The sequence below is a fragment of the Glycine max genome, chromosome 18 (genome assembly GCF_000004515.6).
Source record: "Glycine max cultivar Williams 82 chromosome 18, Glycine_max_v4.0, whole genome shotgun sequence".
Lineage (NCBI taxonomy): Eukaryota > Viridiplantae > Streptophyta > Magnoliopsida > Fabales > Fabaceae > Glycine > Glycine max.
This window is the reverse complement of record NC_038254.2, coordinates 14,274,030-14,296,567: the sequence shown is the minus strand read 5'-3', so window position 1 is coordinate 14,296,567 and position 22,538 is coordinate 14,274,030. Positions and strand designations below refer to the sequence as shown.

The 22,538-nt window shown below is 33.8% G+C and overlaps 1 protein-coding gene across 4 annotated transcripts; it reads right to left on the bottom strand.

The window, feature by feature from the left end:
* Window positions 1–867: 867 nt before the first annotated feature.
* On the bottom strand, window positions 868–6,026 carry LOC100786630 (serine--glyoxylate aminotransferase-like). 4 transcript variants are annotated; one of them, NM_001289347.1, is given in 6 exon segments: window positions 868–1,151; window positions 1,795–2,005; window positions 2,363–2,729; window positions 3,462–3,746; window positions 4,649–4,908; window positions 5,969–6,026. In NM_001289347.1, coding segments are annotated over 5 exon segments (1,206 nt in total). In that variant the 5' UTR covers window positions 4,854–4,908; window positions 5,969–6,026; the 3' UTR covers window positions 868–1,013.
* Between the last annotated feature and the right edge of the window lie 16,512 nt (window positions 6,027–22,538).

The window sequence follows — 22,538 nt, the reverse complement described above, 5'->3', positions numbered from 1 at the left end:
GATATTTCCTGGCTTGCTGTCGGCTGATTTTTTCCTGGCTTGCTGTCGTAAGCTCTTTTGATTAAATAAATAAATATTTTAGTCATTGGATCAGAATTTTAATTTTTTGCAAACAATTTTAAAATAAGTTTTTTAAAAAATGTTCTTTTTTTTTTAAAAAAAAGGATATGCTTCTTAAAAAAAACAATAAGTAAGTAAAAACAGTTTAGACAAATATATAAAAAAATAAAAAATTAATTATTTTATTTTAAAAAATATTTTTTTAAAATAAATTTAAACAAACCCATCCATTGCAATGGATTAATGTGTTAATAAATGTCCACAGTATAGAACTAAAATGTGATAAATTTTAAGGATCTAGATAAAATTAATTTTCTTGATAGTTCTTCTATATATTTTTTAAAAAAATAAGTTCTATATTGTTGAAATTTGAGTTGATTTTATTTTTTTAATATATAAAAAATTAATAAAATTATTAATATAATTTTTTACAATAAAAAAATTTCCCGCACGAATACTATCTAGTTGATATCTAATTACCACGATATATTCACAAAAGTCTTTGCACCATTAGATGGTATATATTAGGAGTGTTAATATCACAATTTCTAAGGATGTCTTTGCAATAAACTCCTTCCTCTTGATTGAAATTCATGTGGGTCCTTCTAGTTTGGGAATGGAACCTACCAAATGGAGAATGTGATTCATATTTAATGAGATCCACATGAATTTTACACAATAGGAGGGAATGTGCATGTTACTAGCATTTCTCTTTATCCATATACAATACAATAACCCTGCTGCTGATGAATTTGATGACCATAACACAGTGACAAATAAGATCATAAGATGCAATGATTTTTGATATACAGGACAATAAAAGAAGCAATGCATTAAAGCTGAAAGTAGAGTGTATGTTCATCTTCAAAGGAGTGTAAAAGAGGGTAATATATATTTTACAGAATTTCCGAAAGAGCAGAAAAAAGGAAGTAAAGACAAGAATGACTTGTGACTCAAATCCTGGAAGGGATCATAGGAATAGTGTCCTGTAAGTATGCACTGGCAGCAGCAACTCCACTTCCAAGCTTTACAGGATAGCCCACATCTTTCAGTATCATCTCCACACCAGCTAGACATCCCAACAGTTGCAACTGGAAAATATTTAAAGAATTAACAATATCAAAGGTTGGCAATGGAGATATAAGGTTGGCTTAGTGGTGAATGAAGAAGAGAGGGAGAGGAGAGGTCATGGGTTTGAATCCTTCCCACTAACAAAAAACTAATAATTAACAACTAAGCTTTGCCAATAGAAAAACAAAGAAAGGTTGGCAACTTGCATCTCAGTAGTAACTAGTAAACAAGCAATTTTCACATATATAATTTGATATTACATGGTAGATTAAAATTATCTGGTATACTGTAAAGAATAAAACCTTGCTGCTATTCCTATCACAGCTTTGAAACTTGCATTATTGAAGTTGGACAGAAAGTGAATCAAAACAAAGATGGATAGACTCTTAAAGCTTCATATAACAAAAAACAACCAAGAACAACAGAGAACAAATTTATGGTTTTTTTTAACATGTGTTCTTAGATGCAGATTAAGAATAATTAATCAAGTCAAATTTTGTAAATATTTTATATGTACTGATTATCCTATTATTACTTTTCCTTTGGCTTGAGCAATGATTTTTAAATTTCTTAACTTCACTACAAATAAATGCAATCTGAGTTCCGAGAGGATAAACTAGTTTCATGATTATATGCTGATGGGTGATTGGAAATCAACATTACCTCATTCAAGTTGCCAAGATGTCCAATTCTGAAAACCTTCCCAGCAACTTTGTTCAGTCCAAGACCTAAGCTCAAATTGTATCTCTTCCATGCCCTTCTAACTATTTCAGTACTATCAATGTAAGCAGGAACAAGAACAGCAGTCACAGTGTCACTGTACCACTCTTCCTTTTGGGTGCAATTCTTCAAACCCCATGCCTCTACAGCAAGTCTGCATTTAGCATATTGAGGGCCTATCAGATTCATTGTCTTATAACATATAACCAAAAGTCAAAACTATTATCAACTTTAAGAAACCTTAGTCCATTTGTCGAAAATTAGCATATCTTTAACGAATAATTAGTATATGCACTGATAGTGTAAAATGTTTTTATACTGTTATTCAATCATAAACCCCCATGTAAGTTTGCTAACTTTTACAATACCTATCCTAAAAGTCATAACAATGTTGATTTTTTATTAGTTGATAGTGTAAAAAGATTTATACTATCAGTGCATAGAAATTAAAATCGTCTTTTACATGTTAAGTCCTTAACTATGATTTTTGAACAAGCAAATCTTGCCTTACCTGGTTGCTTTGCCTAAACGACTGTGTCTTGCAATCACATTTTCAAGTCCTTCCTCAAAAATCAGATCAAGAGCAGCTCTCAGACCATACAGCAAATGTATGGAAGGAGTGTATGGCCAATACGTTCCTAGCTGGTAGAATTTCAGGTAGTCTTTCCAGTCAAAGAAAACTCGAAGTGATTTAGCATGTTTTGAGGCCTCAATAGCTCTAGGTCCTGCAACCACAATACCTATCCCAGTGGGAAGGGAAAGGGCCTTCTGAGAGCCAGTTATTGCCACATCAACTCCCCATTCATCCATGCGGAAATCAAGAGCACAAATAGAAGACACTCCATCAACAATAAGGAGGGCTGGATGCCGGTAGGAATCTGAGTGTCCAAAACACAATGTGAGATGCTTTTCATGAAGAAGATGAAGGAAAAAACAATAGGCAACATTAAAAATCCAAAGGCACGTGATCACAAATGATTTTATACATTTGCAAACGTGGAAAAGGAAATAAGAAAATGCATTTTCATCAAAGAATTACACAATTTATGAATGTATATAATATAATCATTGTCAAGTCAAAGGTTCACTAGTGAAGTTGCATGTGAATAATCTGTCCAAGTTTCAGATTCATACCTAGATCACAAGAGTCAAGTTAAATTCTAATGATCTATGCAACAGCACATCTCACTATAAATACTGATAGGAGAGTTATGTGAACAGTATGGAAGTTATGTATGCATTTAGTAACTAAAGGGCAGTTATGTGTTTAGTAATCATTTTAAGCTTATGAATGTGTCTCTTATGCATATGGCATGTCAGTTTTTGCATTCAGTGTGGGGATTCTAAAGGTTATCAATATCTAGAAAACATTTTAACAATGTAAGAGGTCCTTCTAAATCTAATAGATATTAAAGGACATAAGAAAACAAACAGCTAAAGCTGCTAGCAATCATCTCTTTTCCCAATGAAACTAAGTTATGAACAATGATATCCTTGAACATCATAGAAAAATAGATTTTGAGGCTCTGGCAATTTATAGAGAATAAAAGGTATAAATGTAAAATGTGTAGGCTCAATGAGTAAAAGCTAGCATTAGATGACATACTCACCGAGAATTTGTCTCACTTTGGCCAAGTCATTGGTGACCCCAGTTGCAGTCTCATTGTGGACAATGCAAATTGCCTTAATAGTGTGTGAAGTATCTGAAGCAATCTTTGATTCCAGAACATCAAGCTTAGCACCCTGGCCCCATTCACTCTCTACAACATCAACATTGAATTTCAGGCGTTGCTGCTGATCAATCCAAAGCAAGCTGAATTGGCCAATCAGGAAAGATACAATTCGATCCCCAGGAGACAGTGTGTTTGTGAGAGCACTCTCCCAAGCACCAGTACCTGAACCAAATACAAAATCATTACTTTTTTCTTGAAGGACAGAATCATTACTTGATAATAAGAAAACTAGTAACCGATTTGTTCTTATTAAACCTCCTTATTCTCTATTATTGTAACCTCCAAAGCATACACATATACATACGAACAAGAAAGATATAAAAGAACATTTAATACTACCACTATTGTAGAATATTATGTATAAAGTCAGCAGTCAAGTTTCGATTAATAAATTATTTTTAAACTTCAAATCATGGCCCTAAAAATGTATATAATCTAAGGTGTAATTTGAGAATGGATGATTTATGTAGTTGGGAAAATAGGTTAAATTAATCATTAGGTCCAAACAATTTGGGAAATTAGTTAGGTCTCTAAACTAAAAAGATTGTAATTGGATCCTTGCTTTTGTAAAATTTTTGTAATTAGGTTCTTAGAGTTAGTTTATGGTGGCTTGAAAAAGCTAGAAAATGACAATTTGCTTAGAGACTCAATTAATTTTTTTAATCAAATATCTAATTACATTTTTTAGTTTGGAAACTTAATTAAAAATTTTCAAATAGTTCTAGGACCTATTGATTAATTTAACCTAAAAAAAAAGATAACTATTAAGGTAATCCAACCTAACTTATTTTATGAAAAATTACAAAATAACACCCTAAAGTTTGTGTTATTTACAACTTAGTCTCTGACCTTTAAAAGCATGTTATCAATCCTTAACATTTTCAAAGCATAAAACCCCTCCATTAATTTTCATCATACTTTGAAAATGTTAAGGACTGAATGTACAATTTTAAAAGGTTAGGGACTAAGTCCCTTCAGAGTGCTAATTTGCATTTCTACCTTGATCTTTTGAAACTACAACTATAAAAATAACACACTGACCAGTATGGCTTGTTTATATATACCAGTTGTAGGGATGAGAAATGGGATTCCAGTTATGGTCTTGAAAATCTTCTTGACATCCTCAAGCAGTGTTTTGGTCATAGCTGGAATTGCTGGAGAACGGTAGTCCTCATTGTTTCTGTTCATGGCCCGAATGATCTGGTCCGGGATGTTAACCGGCCCCGGAACAAAGAGATGGTTTCTTCCTGGTGCATTGAAATAATCCATCTTCCCTGGCTTGAAATTCCACCCTCTTCTTGGATTTTCCCACCAAATGAATTTCCTACAAGAAAATCCATCGAAAAAGTCAGTTTTAACAACCTTCTGAATCTTTGGTCATAAACTTGGTGCATTTACTACTGATTTACTGTTTCATTAGTCCATGATAGAGGAGATTTTGTAACTGAAACATGAACCAACTATGCAAACTGCTTAATGAAATTATATGAGTTATTAAAGCAAAAACACAGAAAATCCTGTTCTAAATGCTCCAAAATTTAGACGTTGAGAAGGTAAGTAAGAAAAGGTTGATAGCAAGGAGAGAACAAAAACTGTTTAAGGTGTAGATTTTATAACTAAATAATGATTGGTGTTTTTGGTTCATCATTATATAACTGTATGGATGGCCTTGACAACAACACAAAAAGAGAAAATTAAAATAAAAAAGTAAAACTAATCACCCTTCTTCATCAACAGCTTTGTTCTGGATTTATAATTATCATTTAAAATATGCTTGGTGTGTGTCTAGCCTTTGCAAATCCTTCCATGCAATTAATAAGAAAAACTGCAATTATCTTTTGAAATATTTGAACTGATGCACAACTGAATTCTCTGCTTTTCAGAACATCTAATAGAAAGAAAAAAGTGACAAAAACCACTGGGTAATAAAAAAATTTATGTTGTACAAGGATAGAAAACAATGATTCAATAGCTTGATCAAGAGGAAATCATAGAAAGTAATTTCCTCCATAACTTTCTGATATTTGTAACTGAAAATCTTAGTTGAAAACACATCTTAGACATGAAGAAAACACAAATCATAATATACTGATGGACAGAACAAGAGGAAATAGCAGCTCTTGGTTGTAATTTGCCCACCAATAACTAAATTAACCCCTGAAAAAATTTTGTGCTTACTATCACCTTCACTTGATTTTTCCACTTCCAAAGCCAATTTTATAGTGAAGAGAATGACACAAAGCATGAGTAGGAGATAATTATTAAATAAATTCAATTGAAAGAACCAACTTAAAACACACACAAAACACAAAACATATAAGTATATGTATGTAGTTGTATATGTATATGTATATGAGGAGAAAATGAGAAAAAAGTGAGTATACGTGGGAAGGAGGATCCTTGGAGAGTTCTTGTGTAATGTGGCAAAAGGAAGTGAGAGCTGTGTGTTCTGTTGTTAGAACCTTATTATTATATAAAACTATAAATGTAAAAAAATTCAATTTTTATGATCAAGAGCGCGGGAGAACCAATGAAGTGCTAAGGTGGGGCCAGGTGCTGTCACATGTGGAAGATAAGAGAAAGAAACTGGGCACCTTGAGGCTGAGAATGGATGAAGAGGGAACCTCTCAGTTCTGGCACATCATATCAACATGTTTTTTTTCGAGCTTCATCTCTTAAAGGTTATCCATATTCCAACTTTCTTGCTCCTTCATTTCCTTGTAATTTTTATCATTATCGTAATTATTGATATAATATATCTGTGAGACAATCAATCTCACACGATGTCTTTAAAGAATGAGATTTTATATTCAATTTCTAATAAATGAAACAAGTATCATTTGATGGATAATACCTATCTAAAACTATAAGAAAGTCAAGGATATTTATTATTTATTTTATTTGGACTAAAATCAACTCTAGAATTTGTTTATTTTTATTTCATAAGCTTTAAAAATTCCTTAACAAAAGTGAGAATTAAAATAAGAGTAAATACTAAATAATATAGTGTAAATTATGTTTCACATGGTTCTCTAATTCCGAATCGTCATGCATACTATTTTTATTGAATTTTATAATAATTATTTTAAAATTTATATTAGTGATAACTGTTTATTGGTTGACAGTATAACAAACTTTCATAATGATAACCAATGTATATTAAACTGAATTAAAAAATTGCTAAATGTGAAAAAAAGTACACTTGACGTGTGCATTGAAGTTGATATGTCTGCAAGTGCAAAAAGTAATAAGAGGGTATTTTACTGCCATACAAATTTTGGAATCATGAAGGTTGAGGCTAAGAAAGCAATATGAAAGATAAAGAGATAAAAGAACCACAACCACACTTCAGTTGTGGGAAATCAGACCACAAAGCCATGGCTTTTGTGCCGACGTGGATTTCTTTTCAAAGTTTGGTTTTATCCCCCCAAGTTTATGGTGTGGCTGCATGCAAGTGCTCCACGTAGGAGCATTGGCAATCACAGTGAGTGTAGTGTTTCGCACGTATCTTTGTCTTTTGTTTCTTTCCTTTAATTTCGTTGCTGGGTTCGTTTTTGTACAACTTTGTTCTCCAACGCCTTCACTTTCTCCCTTTCTCAAAGTGCTAATTTAACAATTGGGCAGTATATATTGTAGGTGTTAGGCATGAAAAATATTTAGAAGTCATCTATGATCTATTATATCAATTGATGACTAATTTAAGTGGTTTATATTTAATTTTTCTTATATAAAGTTTTAGTTCGAATTTTATGTATGAAAAATTATTTAAATTTATTTTTCATACTATTAATGTTCCGATATAAATAAAATTATTTTTCATGAATTTAAGCATTTAGTTGTGCATAAATTCGTTACAAGTATTCAAATTTTCTCACGTTTAGAATGACAAATTTTCGTCATGTAACATATCAAATGTATGATACCTAGTTACTGTCACATTTATATCAAAATTGAAAGCGCATCATCTTCCTTAAAATTTAGAAGTACTAAAATATATACATAACCGATCACCCAAACACAGGTTTACAAGACATTTCATATGAAATCTCCAATCATCTTTTGACTAATCAAACCAGAAAAAGAAAAAGGCCATTTTCATTCATATTGCAGCTCCAATACTATCTTCGGATGATGGTGCTTCATAAGTTCTTATAAGAGACACAAACTGTTATAATAAGACGAAACATTATTTATGCAGGAATCACTAATTTTGCTTTTGTGTTTCCCTGAGTGGTCATCTTATAACATGAGAAGATCATAATTCCTCGTCTCCAAACAATATTTTCTAGAAAATGATATTTTAGAACATCAACTCTAACTTAAACTAAATGACAACCAGCATCCAACTGCTTATGCCCAAGCAATAGAGGGAAAATAATGTTAAATTCCAAGAGGAAAAAAAACTTAAAACAAGATATAGCATTTTTCAATTTCTACATATAAGAAATAGAACAGAGGTAGATAATGAGACTTGAAACAGTGGATTAAATGACCCCATAGCTCCTACATCTGTTAACATAGATGAGTCATATTTGCTGCAGTTCAATAGGACTTGGAACATATACTCGATATAACTGTTATTTATCTGCTTTTTGTTGGTTAATTTTGAAAATCGAGATAATCCTGGATAAATCTGAAGTCGTGTATAAACACTTTCAGATTGAATCAAATTTCGGGGTTCAACCAAAATTGTTCAATCGGATAAAATCAGAAGATTATAATTCAAGAGTTTTGTTTTGGTCTTGTGAGTTTTTCACATGTTATGCTTTCTGAACCAGGATGATTATTTATAATCAAAGAACAGGTGGTTTTTGGCGGTTGATGGAAGTTATTTATTTTTAAAAAATTGCCGTTAATGGAAGTTTTAGTAACTTCCAAATAACTTCCATGTAACTTCCAAAATTTGACTTCCATGTAACTTTCAAAATTTGCCTAAACCGAGCATCTCGTTATTACATTAAAACAAGCGTGCACTCTTATTTTAACATAATAAAGAGATCAATTACACTAAAATGTCCAACAAACCTCCCCCATTTTAGTGTAATTACCGATCAAATCACCAAAGTCATAACATACCATAAACTACTGCATAGATGAAATATCGTGACGATTGAATTTCATCTTAGCAAATTACACGTTTCAAATATTCGAATATCAGGGTGTCACTAAGGATTGAACCCTTTCTATTCATAATGAATACATGAAGATAATCTGCACAATAGTTTATAACATTACTCTTGCTCGACACTAGTTTTACTAGCCTGTGTCCCTATCCTTCATAAGCATATCAAAGCCAAGTCCCAGCTTCTTGAAGCGGCTAAACTTCATGCTTATATAGGTAGTCCTTTTCTTTCTTGCACCTGCAAATGCAATTTTTCAAAAGGACCATTAAGAAGTTATACTTCAACCTCCTTAACTTACAGAACCGAACACATTCCTTTTGGGATACTTTCGATGATGTGTTCCAATCTCTACATGTTAAGCTTTCCACATTGAATTCAGCACCTAATGTCATATTAGATGGGAATTGGGTATCTTAACATAAGAGATTTCAGATGGACTTTAATCCTAATCCCACAGCCGACCTTTTCACGAGATCTCTACTTAACCCTTTGGTTAAATGATCGGCCAAATTATGCTGAGTTCTCACAAACTCCACTGATATCACACCATGCATGATTAACTCCCGAACCATGTTGTGTCTAACACCCAAGTGTCTAGACTTCCCATTATACACTTGACTATATGCCTTAGCCAAAGTTGCCTGACTATCACACCTGATAGACATGGGAGGTATAGGTTTGGGCCACAATGGAATCTCATAGATCAGATTTCTTAGCCACTCAGCTTCTTTACCAGCTGCTGCTAAAGCTACAAATTCAGATTCCATTGTTGAATTTGTAATGCAGGTCTGTTTCTTGGATGCCCAAGAGATAGCACCTCCTCCAAGGAGGAATACCCAACCACTTGTGGATGAATAATCCTCCATATTGGTTATCCAACTTGCATCAGAGTAACCTTCAATAACCAAAGGAAATCCAGTATATGTCAAACCATAATCAATGGTTCCCTTTAAGTATTTGAATACTCTATTCATAGCTTGCCAATGATGAGAACTAGGATTACTTGTAAACCTACTGAGTTTAGCAACAACATAAGCTATATCAGGCCTAGTACTAATCATTGCATACATGAGTGATCCTATCGCCCTTGAGTATTCAAGTTGAGACACTGCTACACCTTTATTAGGTAATAGCTTCAGGTTAGGATCAATGGGAGTACTTACCGGAGAACAATCTTTAAAATTAAATTTCTCCAATATCTTCTCAATATAATGTGATTGAGAGATGGAAATACCATTGTTTCCACGTTTGATCTTTATTCCTAAGATCACATCCGCCTCCCCCATATCTTTCATATCAAACTTAGAAGACAAAAATGCCTTAGTTTCATCAACTTGATCTTGGTCGGTACCAAAGATCAACATGTCGTCTACATACAGACAAATGATAACTCCTTTGCCATGAGTATCAAACTTGCTGTATAGACATTTATCTGCTTGGTTTATAACAAAACCACTAGACAACACAACCTCATCAAATTTTTGATGCCATTGCTTAGGCGCTTGTTTCAAGCCATAAAGAGATTTCATCAGTTTACACACCTTATTTTCATTTCCTGGCATAACAAACCCTTCGGGTTGTTTCATGTATATCTCTTCATCCAATTCACCATTTAAGAATGCAGTTTTCACATCCATTTGGTGAATCATCAGATTGTGGATAGCAGCAAGTGCTAACAACAGTCTAATAGTGGATATCCTAGCAACAGGAGCATATGTATCGAAAAAATCAATACCCTCCTTTTGCCTAAAACCTTGGATAACCAATCTGGCTTTGTACTTGTCAACAGTACCATCCACTTTCATCTTTCTCCTAAAGATCATCTTACATCCTAATGGCTTACATCCAGGAGGTAAATCAACCAATTTCCAGGTATTATTTTGCATGATGGAATCCATCTCACTTTGGATTGCTTCTTTCCAGAATACAGCATCCCTTGAAGCCATTGCTTCACTAAAAGTCTTTGGGTCTTCCTCAACATTAAGGCAATATTGATATTGAAATTCAATATCATTCCTTGGCCCTTCAACCAAATAGAGTTGAAAGTCATCACCAAATGACTTAGCCTTTCTTACTCTCGTACTCTTTCTAGTTTCAGTACTAGTTGAAGGTATATCCTCAATATTAACTGAGACTTTCGACATGGAATTCATGTCCTTTGGCCTAGGTATAGATGTAAACCTTTGTTCATCAAAGATAGCATCTCGTGACTCTATAACCGAGTTCACAGCAACATAATCATTAGATTCTAGCACATAGAATCTATATGCTTTAGAATATTCAGCATATCCAATAAATATGCAATCTATACCTCTTTCACCTATGGTTTTCCTTTTAGGTTCTGTAAGCCTGACTACAGCCCTACATCCCCAAATTTTGAGATAACTCAAATTTGGTGTCTTTTTGTGCCAAAGTTCATATGGGGTAACCTTATTCCTTTTGTTAGGAATTCGGTTCAACAAGTAACAGGCTGTCAACATAGCCTCACCCCAAAATCCTTCACTTAAACCCGAATAGGATAACATGGAATTCACCATTTCTTTCAAGGTTCTATTCTTCCTTTCGGCTACACCATTCTGTTGTGGTGTATAGGGAGCTGTAGTTTGATGTATTATTCCAGTAGATTGAAAATAAACCGGATCATAATACTCACCTCCCCTATCCGTACGAAGAGTTTTGATTAGCCCATTTTGATGAAGTTCTACCTCTTTCTTATAAATTTTAAATTTATCAAGAGCTTCATCTTTTGTATTTAATAAATATACATAACAATACCTTGATGCATCATCAATAAAAGTAACAAGATATTTTTTATGACCTAATGATGGAGTAGCATGCAAATCACACAAATCACTATGAATAAGGTCTAAGACTTTAGTCTCACTTTTAACATCCTTAAAAGGTTTCCTAGTGATCTTGGTCAACATGCAAGTTTTGCATTTTTCAATGTTCATATCAAAAGGAGGAATCATACTTGTTTTTGACATATCTTTTAATCTTTTGTAATGAACATGTCCTAATCTAGCATGCCAAATTTCTGATTTTGTCATATTAGTTATAGAACTACACGAGGCCATACAAACAGATTCATGAACAAAAGGAACATCAATGTTTAATTTAAACATTCCATTACAACGATAACCAAATCCAACAAACGAACCATGTCTTGACAAGATGTACTTGTCACTTTCAAGTACTTGCTTGAAACCACAATTATTTAAAACCATACCAGACAATAAGTTCTTACGAATACCAGGTACAAATAAGACATTATCCAAATACAAACTTTTTCCGGAAGTAAAAACTAAATTCACACAACCTAATCCTAGGATTGGTTCAGTTGCAACATTGCCCATCTTCACAATAGAGCCATCATCGATTGGTCTAAATTCCTTGAACCAACGACGATCTTTGCACACATGGCTTGTTGCTCCCGAATCAAACCACCAAGCAACGTCGTCATCCTGCACATAGAATGCATCAGATATTAGTGATACATAATTTGAATTCGTATTCGAATTAAAATTATTCACTACAATCTGACCTTGTTGCTTTTCAGGATCACTAGACCCACTTGGACCAGCCTTGTTCTTTCCTTTGAACACCCGGCAATCCCTCTTTAAATGACCAGGTTTCCCACACTTCCAACATGACAATTTTGTCTGTTTGTTTGGACCTTTGTTCTTATTTCCTTGAAATTTTCGTTTGTTACCTTTAGCATTGTAATTTTGCTTAACTGTTCCACTTTCCTCTACCATATTAACGGAAGAGGAACCTGCTATGGTTTTATCATTGACTTTGTCAATTTCCTGAGCCCTCAGCGACTCCTCAATCATGAAATGACTACCGAGTTGAACCAGAGTCAACTCTTCCTTCTTATGTTTCAAGGTATGCTTGAAGTCTTTCCAAGAAGAAGGTAGTTTATCAATTATAGATGAAACTGCAATGGATTCATCCATTTTCAAATCATGTTGAGTAAACTGACCCAAAATCCGCAGCAGTTCATTATATTGCTCCATAACAGGCCTCGAATCAATCATTTTGTAATTAAAGAAATTACTAACTAAGAATTTGTTACTTGAGGCATCTTCTGCCATATACTTGGATTCAAGAGAGTCCCATAATTCCTTAGCAGACTCAACATTTTGATAAATATCAAAGAGAGAGTCAGACATACCGTTCAGAATGTGTCCACGACAAATGTAATCGTCGTTCTCCCATTTCGAACGCTTCCTTGTTTGATCCAGAGTTTCGCCTTCCATATACATCGGCATCGGTGTACTCAACACATACACCACATTCAATGTTGTCAAGAGAAAGTGCATCTTCTTCTGCCATCTTCTGAAATCCTGCCCTTCAAACTTGTCCAACTTCGCAAACTTGCTTGTCATCTTCGAACTATCGTTCGTCATCTCGAAAGATTTGATTCAATCTTTTGTTGGTTAATTTTGAAAATCGAGATAATCCTGGATAAATCTGAAGTCGTGTATAAACACTTTCAGATTGAATCAAATTTCGGGGTTCAACCAAAATTGTTCAATCGGATAAAATCAGAAGATTATAATTCAAGAGTTTTGTTTTGGTCTTGTGAGTTTTTCACATGTTATGCTTTCTGAACCAGGATGATTATTTATAATCAAAGAACATGTGGTTTTTGGCGGTTGATGGAAGTTATTTATTTTTAAAAAATTGCCGTTAATGGAAGTTTTAGTAACTTCCATGTAACTTCCAACCGTTGATGGAAGTTAGTAACTTCCATGTAACTTCCAACCTTTTGCCTAAACCGAACATCTCGTTATTACATTAAAACAAGCGTGCACTCTTATTTTAACATAATAAAGAGATCAATTACACTAAAATGTCCAACACTTTTGGACTGCATTACGTGATTCTTCTATCTTTATCTTCTATTGTTTTAGTTTCTGTTTTAGTCAATAAGTGGTTCCTACACTTTAGGAATAAGTTAGGTTGCTATCTACATATTGCTAAAATCTTGGTAATGTGGTAGTTTTCTGTTTTATTTGAATTATTATAAATGTACTCTTGCTAATGAATAAAATTGATCATTCCATTCCTTCTTCAAATATTCAGTGCATTCCTCTCTGCTTTGCTCCTTTGTTTTATTTTTCTTTTCTGCCATAAAATCAACAAAGTGGTATCAGAGCTATCTTCTTACGGGACCTGTGAAAATGGAAGTTGAAGCAAGCTTTTCACAAGTTGCTCCTCCTGTCTTTGATGGGAAGAACTATGATCTTAGGGTAGTTAGAATGGAGTCCTACATAGAGGCATTGGATTTATGGGAATCTATGGAAGAGGATTACAATGTACCTGCACTGCCAGACAATCCCACCATGGCTCAGATAAAAAATCACAAGGAAAGAAAAACCAAGAAAGCAAAGGCAAAGTCTTGATTGTTTGCTGGTGTTTCAAAAACTGTCTTCACCAGAATCATGATCACCAAAACACCAAAAGTAATATGGGATTATTTAAAGGAAGAATACGCAGGAGATGAGAGGATTCGAGGCATGCAAGTGCTAAACTTGATGAGAAAATTTGAGCTCCAAAGGATGAAAGAGTCTGAGACAATTAAAGAATACTCAGATAGATTATTTGGCATTGCTAATAAGGTTAGATTACTGGGCACTAAATTTGTTGATTCCAGAATTGCAGAAAAAATTCTGGTTATAGTGCCTGAGAGATATGAAGCACCAATAACCACGTTGGAGAACACAAATGATCTGTCCAAGATCACTTTGGCAGGAGTGTTACATGCCTTACAGGCCCAAGAGCAGCGAAGGCTTATGAAACAAGATTACGTGGTTGATGGTGCTTTACCAGTCAAGCATCATGAAGGTGGAAGTACTATAAATGGCCAAAGTAAAGGTAAGGGTAAAAAGAAAAATTACCCACCTTGTCACCATTGTGGCAAAATGGGTCACCCACCATTCAAATGCTGGAGAAGACCAGACGCAAAGTGCAGCAAATGCAATCAACTTGGACATGAAGCTGTAATTTGAAAAGACAAATTTCTACAACATGAAGACAATGCCCAAGTCATAGAGCAAGATGAAGAAGATCAAATGTTTGTGGCAACATCTTTTTCAGCAAGGAGTAGTTCAGAATGCTGGTTGATTGACAATGGTTGTACAAACCACATAACATATGACAAAACACTCTTCAAGGATTTGAAGCCTACTAAAGTCTCAAAAGTCAAAATTGGAAACAATGGCTATATTTCGACAAAAGGAAAAGGAACCATTGTAATCTCAACAAGTTTAGGTATAAAGACAATCTCAGATGTTCTTCATGTACCAGATATTGACCAAAATTTGCTTAGCATAGGTCAGTTGATAGAAAAAGGATTTAAAGTATCCTTTGAAAATCAACATTGCCTTATCTTTGACATTGTTGGTTGGGAGATGCTGAGAGTTAGAATGAGAGGTAAAAGCTTCTCATTTGATCCAATTGAGGAGGAGCAGGTAACCTATTTCACTCAAGCCAGCCCCACAGAACTTTGGCATAAGAGACTTGGCCATTGTCATATTCAAAGAATGTTGAACATGAAGAAGAAAGACATGACAAAAGGTCTACTGGTATTTTTTGATCACTTGCCAAATTGCAATGCTTGCCAGTTTGGTAAACAAAATATAATGCCATTTCCCAAATCAACTTGGAGAGCCTCTCAAAAGCTACAACTAATTCACACTAATGTGGCAGGACCTCAAAGAACACCATCACTACAAGGTAGTTCATAATTTATTCTTTTCATAGATGATTTTAGAAGAATGTGCTGGATTTTTTTCTTCAAATTCAAGCATGAAGTGGCTGGAGTATTTGTAAAGTTCAAGAAGATGGTGGAAACTCAAAGTGGCTACAAAATTCAAGTTCTAAGATCCGATAACGGGAAGGAATATACCTTAGCACAATTTAATTTATTTTGTGAAGAAGTTGGCATTGAGCATCAACTCACAACTCCATACACTCCAAAGCAAAATGGAGTTAGAGAAAGGAGAAATAAATCGGTAATGGAAATGGCTAGATGTATGTTGCATGAGAAGGAATTGCCTAAATAATTTTGGGCAGAAGCAGCTAATACAACAGTATTTTTTCAAAATCGACTTCCAACCAAGGCCTTAGAAGATAAAACTCCTTTTGAGGCTTGGTATGGGTATAAGCCTTCACTGATCTTTCTTAAAGTGTTTGGTTGTGTTTGTTTTGCACATGTTCCATAGGTTAAGCAAGACAAACTTGACAAGAAGGCGATTCCGGGTATTTTTGTGGGCTATAGTTCAGTTTCAAAGGCCTACAAAGTGTATCATCCTCAAACCGAAAAGATGGTTGTCACAAGAGATGTGCATTTCAATGAAGATCAGAATTGGGATTGGAAGAATCCACAAAGAACAAATGGATCCTTCAACAATGTTGAAGACAATCATCTTGAAAAGCAAACAATAGAGTTGTTGCAAAATGAGTTAGAAGATGAACCCTCGATTAGAGGCACAAGGCTGCTGTCTGACATCTATAAAAGATGTAAATGTAGCAATATGCGAACTTGCTAGCTGTGAAAAACCATTAAAAGACCCAAAATGGAAAATTGCAATGAAGGAGGAGATGTCAATGATTCAGAAAAACAGAACATGGGAGCTAGTTGACAAGCCTATAGATAGAAAAGTCATTGGAGTTAAATGGGTTTTCAGAACAAAGCTTAATGTAGATTGTTCAATCAACAAATACAAGGCCAGACTCGTAGTGAAAGGGTATGCACAAATTTTTGGTGTTGATTATTCTAACACTTTTGCTCCAGTGTCCAGATTAGATACAATTAGATTGGTGTTAATGGATATTGCTCAAAAAGGCTAGAAAGTATTTCAATTAGATGTCAAATCAGCTTTTTTAAATGGAGTTTTACAAGAAGAGATATATGTGGAGCAGCCAGAAGGATTTGTGAAGCGAGGTGAAGAAGATAAAGTCTATCTACTAAAAAAGGTCCTCTATGGCCTAAAGCAAGCACCAAGGGTTTGGTATAGTAGGATAAATGATCACCTTTTGAGCATCGACTTTGTAAAAAGCTTATCTGAATCCACTCTTTATGTGAAACGTAAGGGAAACAATTTTCTCATAATTTCCCTTTATGTTGATGATCTTTTAGTGACCGGAGATAATACATGCTGGTTGAGGAATTCAAACAAGAAATGATGCAAGCTTTTGAAATGACAAATCTTGGTCTTATGACACTTTCTTGGAATTGAGATTAAACAAAGTGAGAATGCTGTGTTCATCTGGCAAAAAAAATATGCAAAGGAAATATTGAAGAAATTTTAGATGGAGGAGTGTAAAATAGTTACACAATGAATCAAAAAGTGAAGTTAAGCAAGGAAGATGATGCTGATAAAGTTGATGAAGGATATTATAGGAGCTTGATTGAATGTTTAATGTATCTTACAGTAACAAGGCCCGACATTCTATTTGCCGTAAGTCTCCTCTCTCGATTTATGCATTGTGCTAGTGAAATGCATTTAAGAGCAGCAAAAAAAATATTGAGGTATATTATAGGCACTCTTGATTATGGTGTCAAACTTGAGAAGTGTCAAGAATTCAAGTTATATGGATTCTCTAACAATGATTTGGCTGAATCCATTGATGACATGAAAAACACTTCGGAATATTGTTTCAGTCTAGGTTGAGGAGTTTTCTCATGGTGCACAAAGAAGTAGGAGATTGTAGCACAATCCACTACAGAAGCTGAATTCATAGCAGCAATAGCAGCTGTAAATCAAGTTTTGGGGTTAAAAAAGGTTTCATGTGATTTACATATGCAGCAGAATCATATGACATTGACAACCAAGCAACAATTACAATTTCAGAGGATCCAGTGTGTCATGGGAAGATTAAACATTTTAACATTAAACTCTACTTCTTAAGAGAGATGCAGTAAAATGAAGAAGTGATTTTGGTTTATTGCAAGTGAGAAGATCAATTGGCAGATTTGTTATCCACATATTGCTAAAATCTTGGTTAGGTGATAGTTTTCTGTTTTATTTGAATTATTATAAATGTATTGCTATTAATGAATAAAATTGATCATTCCATTCCTTCAAATATTCAACGCATTCCTCCCTGCTTTGCTCCTCTGTTTTATTTTTCTTTTCTGCCATAAAACCAACAATAACGCATCCTTGGATTCATAAGCAAGCATACGAGTTCAGTCTGAAAGGGTACCTCGTGCAACATACCATGTACAATTATTCACATTTTTATGTATTTTATCCAATAATGTAAGAGTAAAACTCAAAGCCAATGAAAACCTGAAATTTCTTGGTTAATTACCACGTCATAACCACCTCAAAGGCTAGACAAAAATGCATTGGATTATCAAAATCACACTAGATTGGTCATATTTGGAGATACCAATAGTATATAACAAATTCCAAGAGAAAGATATGAATATTTATGTTCTACAGTGGCAGAATAATGTCTACATTTTAATATAAAGAACTATTCCAGCCAACTCCAAATTTCTTAAAAAGATGCTGGACCAATGTCACAATGATCTGGAATCTTGATACGCGCATTCTTATGTATTACTAGAAATGTGTCAAAATCATGCTGGAAACAAAAATTTTGGGGAAGAAGCCAAAAATTCATTTTCATTAACTACAAAATTTGTTGTAAGGGCTACACAAAATCTTGAGAGGTGATAGCTAAATTTACTACGAAAAAAATACATTCGTGTGGACCAGCTAACATAATTAGCATGGAGGAAAAATAAAATCCCATAAAATGGCAAAACTTGTAATGTACACTTTCCTAAGTACGTATCTCTATAGCGAGTATAATGTATTTCCTTCAAGATTTATCACTATACATGTAACACTTTGCTTGGTTCATCATCAAGGGTAAGAAGAATCAATAGGAAAAAGAGGAAGAAAATGGGCAAGCTTGCATTCATCTTGCAATCCAAATGCCAGATACTCATTGGCGTCAGCCACTTTGTTCAAGGATGCAAATCCCATGTCTAGGGATATTACTCAGATCACCACAGGACACCAAAATGGGATCAAATATCTTATTCCAAAGGATGGACAAAAAATCCAGATATACAATAGCTGAAGCTGAGTAAATGTCAACAGCCAACAACACTCAAGCAATCAGCCATTCTGACCCTCATATAACTGACTGCTTGATTCATGAAGAGAATCCTTGTCTTGAAGGACGCGTCTTAAAAGGTTTCTCACTAACCAAACGTTGGTCCCAGTGAGTTAGGATCCGTAATAGGAATTCCATTACCTATGGTTCTTTGAGCTGGTAATTGACCCTGGAAATGAACATTACTTTCAGCTCTTCTACGTTTCCATGGTTCAGACATGTCAGTAATATTTATTTGTTCTGGCATTTGGTAGGTAGTCATGTTTTTGTTTCCTCTCTGCTTCTCCATATGGCGAGGAAATGGATAAGAGTGGTTAGGGTTTCTATTCCTGCTAAATGGATCAGATACTGAACCATTGGAATGAGAGGGGCCAACCCCTGCCACATTTTGCTCCACTTTAAGTTTTGAATAAATTTGACAAAGCCTCTCTCCTGAAAGATGAGAAAAGGTGGAAACAGACTTCCACAATTGCGTGGTCATTCCTGTAAATCAATAAGAAAAAATAAAGATTTAATCATGTACTAAAGAATTCTAAAATACACTGATAAAAACCCGTCTTCGAAAAGTAATAGGAAACCGCAAGTGCTCAAGAAAATAAAAGGGCCCACACATGCATAAAGCAGATTTTGTTTTCCGAGAAAATGAGGTTACTCAGAAAATATTTAGAATGTGAATAAAGCACATACTATCTTGCTTATAGGGTTCCTCTTCATGTTCTAAGACAATTTGATCTATCATTAGCCCAAGAAGCTGTAAGTAGTTGCGGATTTTTGAAAGCACCTAAAGTAGAGAAGGAAAAACAAGTAAATAGGTAGAGTTTAACATAGGAAACTGACATAATAAATGGATAGAAGCGCCCAATAATTTATTTTTTTTTATCAAACTACACACTCTTTTTTCTCTCCTATTAAATTCCAAAATACACTTCTTTCAGTTTTAATGCCTCAATTACACCAATTTACTAACCAGTGAGAAGTCGGGATTTCACAGCCCGACTTCTCAACGGGCTATTTATTTATTTATTTTTATATAAATTTAATTTTTTTTTAAAAGTTATTGACTTGTTTTTTTAAAATTATTTTTGCATTAATAAAAAAGTTAAAACTTTTAATATTTATTTTATTAAATATTTTTTTGTTTATGCCATTTAATATTTTTTTAAAATAATATTTTTTATTTAATAATTTATTTATAGAAGAATATTATATCATAAATAAAATACATAAACAATAATGTTTGTCCAAGAAAAAGTCAAAAATAAAGATATGTTGGAATAATTGTTCCTGTTATGGTTTTGACAAGATTTCATTTCAACAAGAATGCGAATTGAAATTGAACAATCATTTACACTACACTTTTTTTTTGGATGAGGACCCAGTCATATCCTTGCCACATTAATTTGTGTGACATTATATCAAAGGAGTTGTCATAGACGTGCAACATATTCTGTAAAAATAGCGACGACACATAGTTCATGAGACAACATTGACAAATTTAAAGCCAGTCAGGATGTAAGAACATTGATAAGTGTTTAGCCTGATAATCATCACAATCACAATTTTGGAACTGTAACATGACCCTAAACCTTCTTTTGGGTGTTTGAGGTGGGGTTGCTTGGATCTTTGTTACAAAATGTGTGGTTATGTCTATCGAATTCGTAATAATGTGCATATTTAATTCTTGTTTATCACTATTGGAGACGACTTCAGACTAATGTGAGATCGAGCTGATCACTGTCTGAATTTGTCGGCCTCTAACAACAAAAACATGTGATAAAATATATTCATTGTGTTCTTTATAAAACATTAAAAAAATCAAAATTTCGAAAGTCTTATATAAATTAATTATCATCAAACCAAAAATATTATCAACTTTTAAAAATTAAACAATATAAGCAAAAAAATCATATTTAATAACATCATTTTCTTAAAATAATATTATTTAAAAAAATTATATTTAATAAAATAATAATATTAAAAGTTTTAATTTTTTATTAATGCAAAAATAAGTCAATAATTTTTAAAAAAAAATGTAAAATGTTAACTAAAAAAAATTTAAATTTAAATTTATATATATATAAACTAAAACTGTTGAGAAGTCGGACTGTCCAGCAAAGTGATGCAATTGAGGGATTAAAACTGAATGAGATGTATTTTGGGATATAATAGGAGGGTGTGTAGTTTGATAAAAAAAAATCCAGCCCCTAACAATAGGAGTAGCTTTTCCTTTGGAAGATTGGCACTGGTTGTCTGCAATCTGTGAAGACGTTTCAAGGTTTTCATTTCTTCAATCATCACATCTTGACACCATTCCATTCATTTTACTTCCTTGAACTGCTCATGTACTTCTTCGTCATCGGACATTTCACCCTCTTCTTTTACAATTGGCTCAACTTTTAAAGGTTTCTGAAGTCCATCCTTTCTTATTTTGACATTAAATTTAGAAGAACCCGATTGTTTCTTTTTCTCCTGGCCACGTGATAATGAGATGCTCATTTAAGATGTTCTCTCTCTTTCTTGGAAGGCTTCTTACCAACTTTGGCATAAGTATTTTTCACACCAAGAGAAGCAAGTTCCTATATCATTTACTCAAGGCATTAGTTTGAAATCCAGGTCCATGGACAATAAGAAAAAAAAGGAGCACCAATTAACGATACACACATTTGGAGGTACACTGCAGATCAGAACACATGCAAGAAAGGCATCAATATGATGGTTGTTATCAGTTACTTCAAATCTTTTTAACCCAAATTGGTCATTCTATTATCTTTGACTTCATGAATCACAAAATTAGCATCTAAAAACAACAGCCTTCGCAGTAGAATTATGAAACCAACAAATGATAAAATGTCATGTCTCAGTCAACACTCATTTGCTCATCATGCACAAAAGTGCTACTCGAAATCGATACTATAAGAAAGAGTAAAAAAAATTAGAGCAAAGCTGTTCCACACAGAAGCTTTTCCCCCAAACAAAGATGACATCAGGACCAAAAGGAAAAGGAAAAAGAACACAATGCACAGAAAAAGACACAATCTTCAAGAGTGAAATTTACAGTTCAAAAACTTTGTTTAATAAGATTCAAATTAAATGAGAAAAATGTATATACACGTGAAAAATGTTAAGTACCAAAGTAAATAATGAACTGTAAGTACGAAGTCTAGAAGGAAAGGAAGCATATAAAGAAAAGAGTAGAGGCAGATTAAAGATGCCTGTTGCTGATAACGTACATATACAGGGAGGGGGAGGGAAACATAGCCAAGAGAATATGATCGAAGTGATGGCATACCTGTTCCAACAGGGCATTGACACGGTCTCTCAAATTTGGAGCTCGCCGCAAGAAAGTTTCATGGTGTTGAAGTTTCACTGGTGCAATTAGAGCATTGAAGAGTTCAGTTTGTGCTTCAGGTGGGGCTCCTCCTACTGCACCACCAACCTCTGAAGCAATTAAGTTGATTTGGCTCTCATTCCCAAATTTCATAACCTGGTGATTTAGTTAGGGATAACCACACAGCAAAACATATACATATATAGAAATTAACTAACATGAAACATGTACCATATACACACATGCATATAGCAAGCAAGAGCTCAGAAGATAAGACATCATTAACATTAAAGAGAAAATGATGCACATTAACTTTATTAATGAAACTTGTCAAAAAACCCTTTGCATTGACCCATG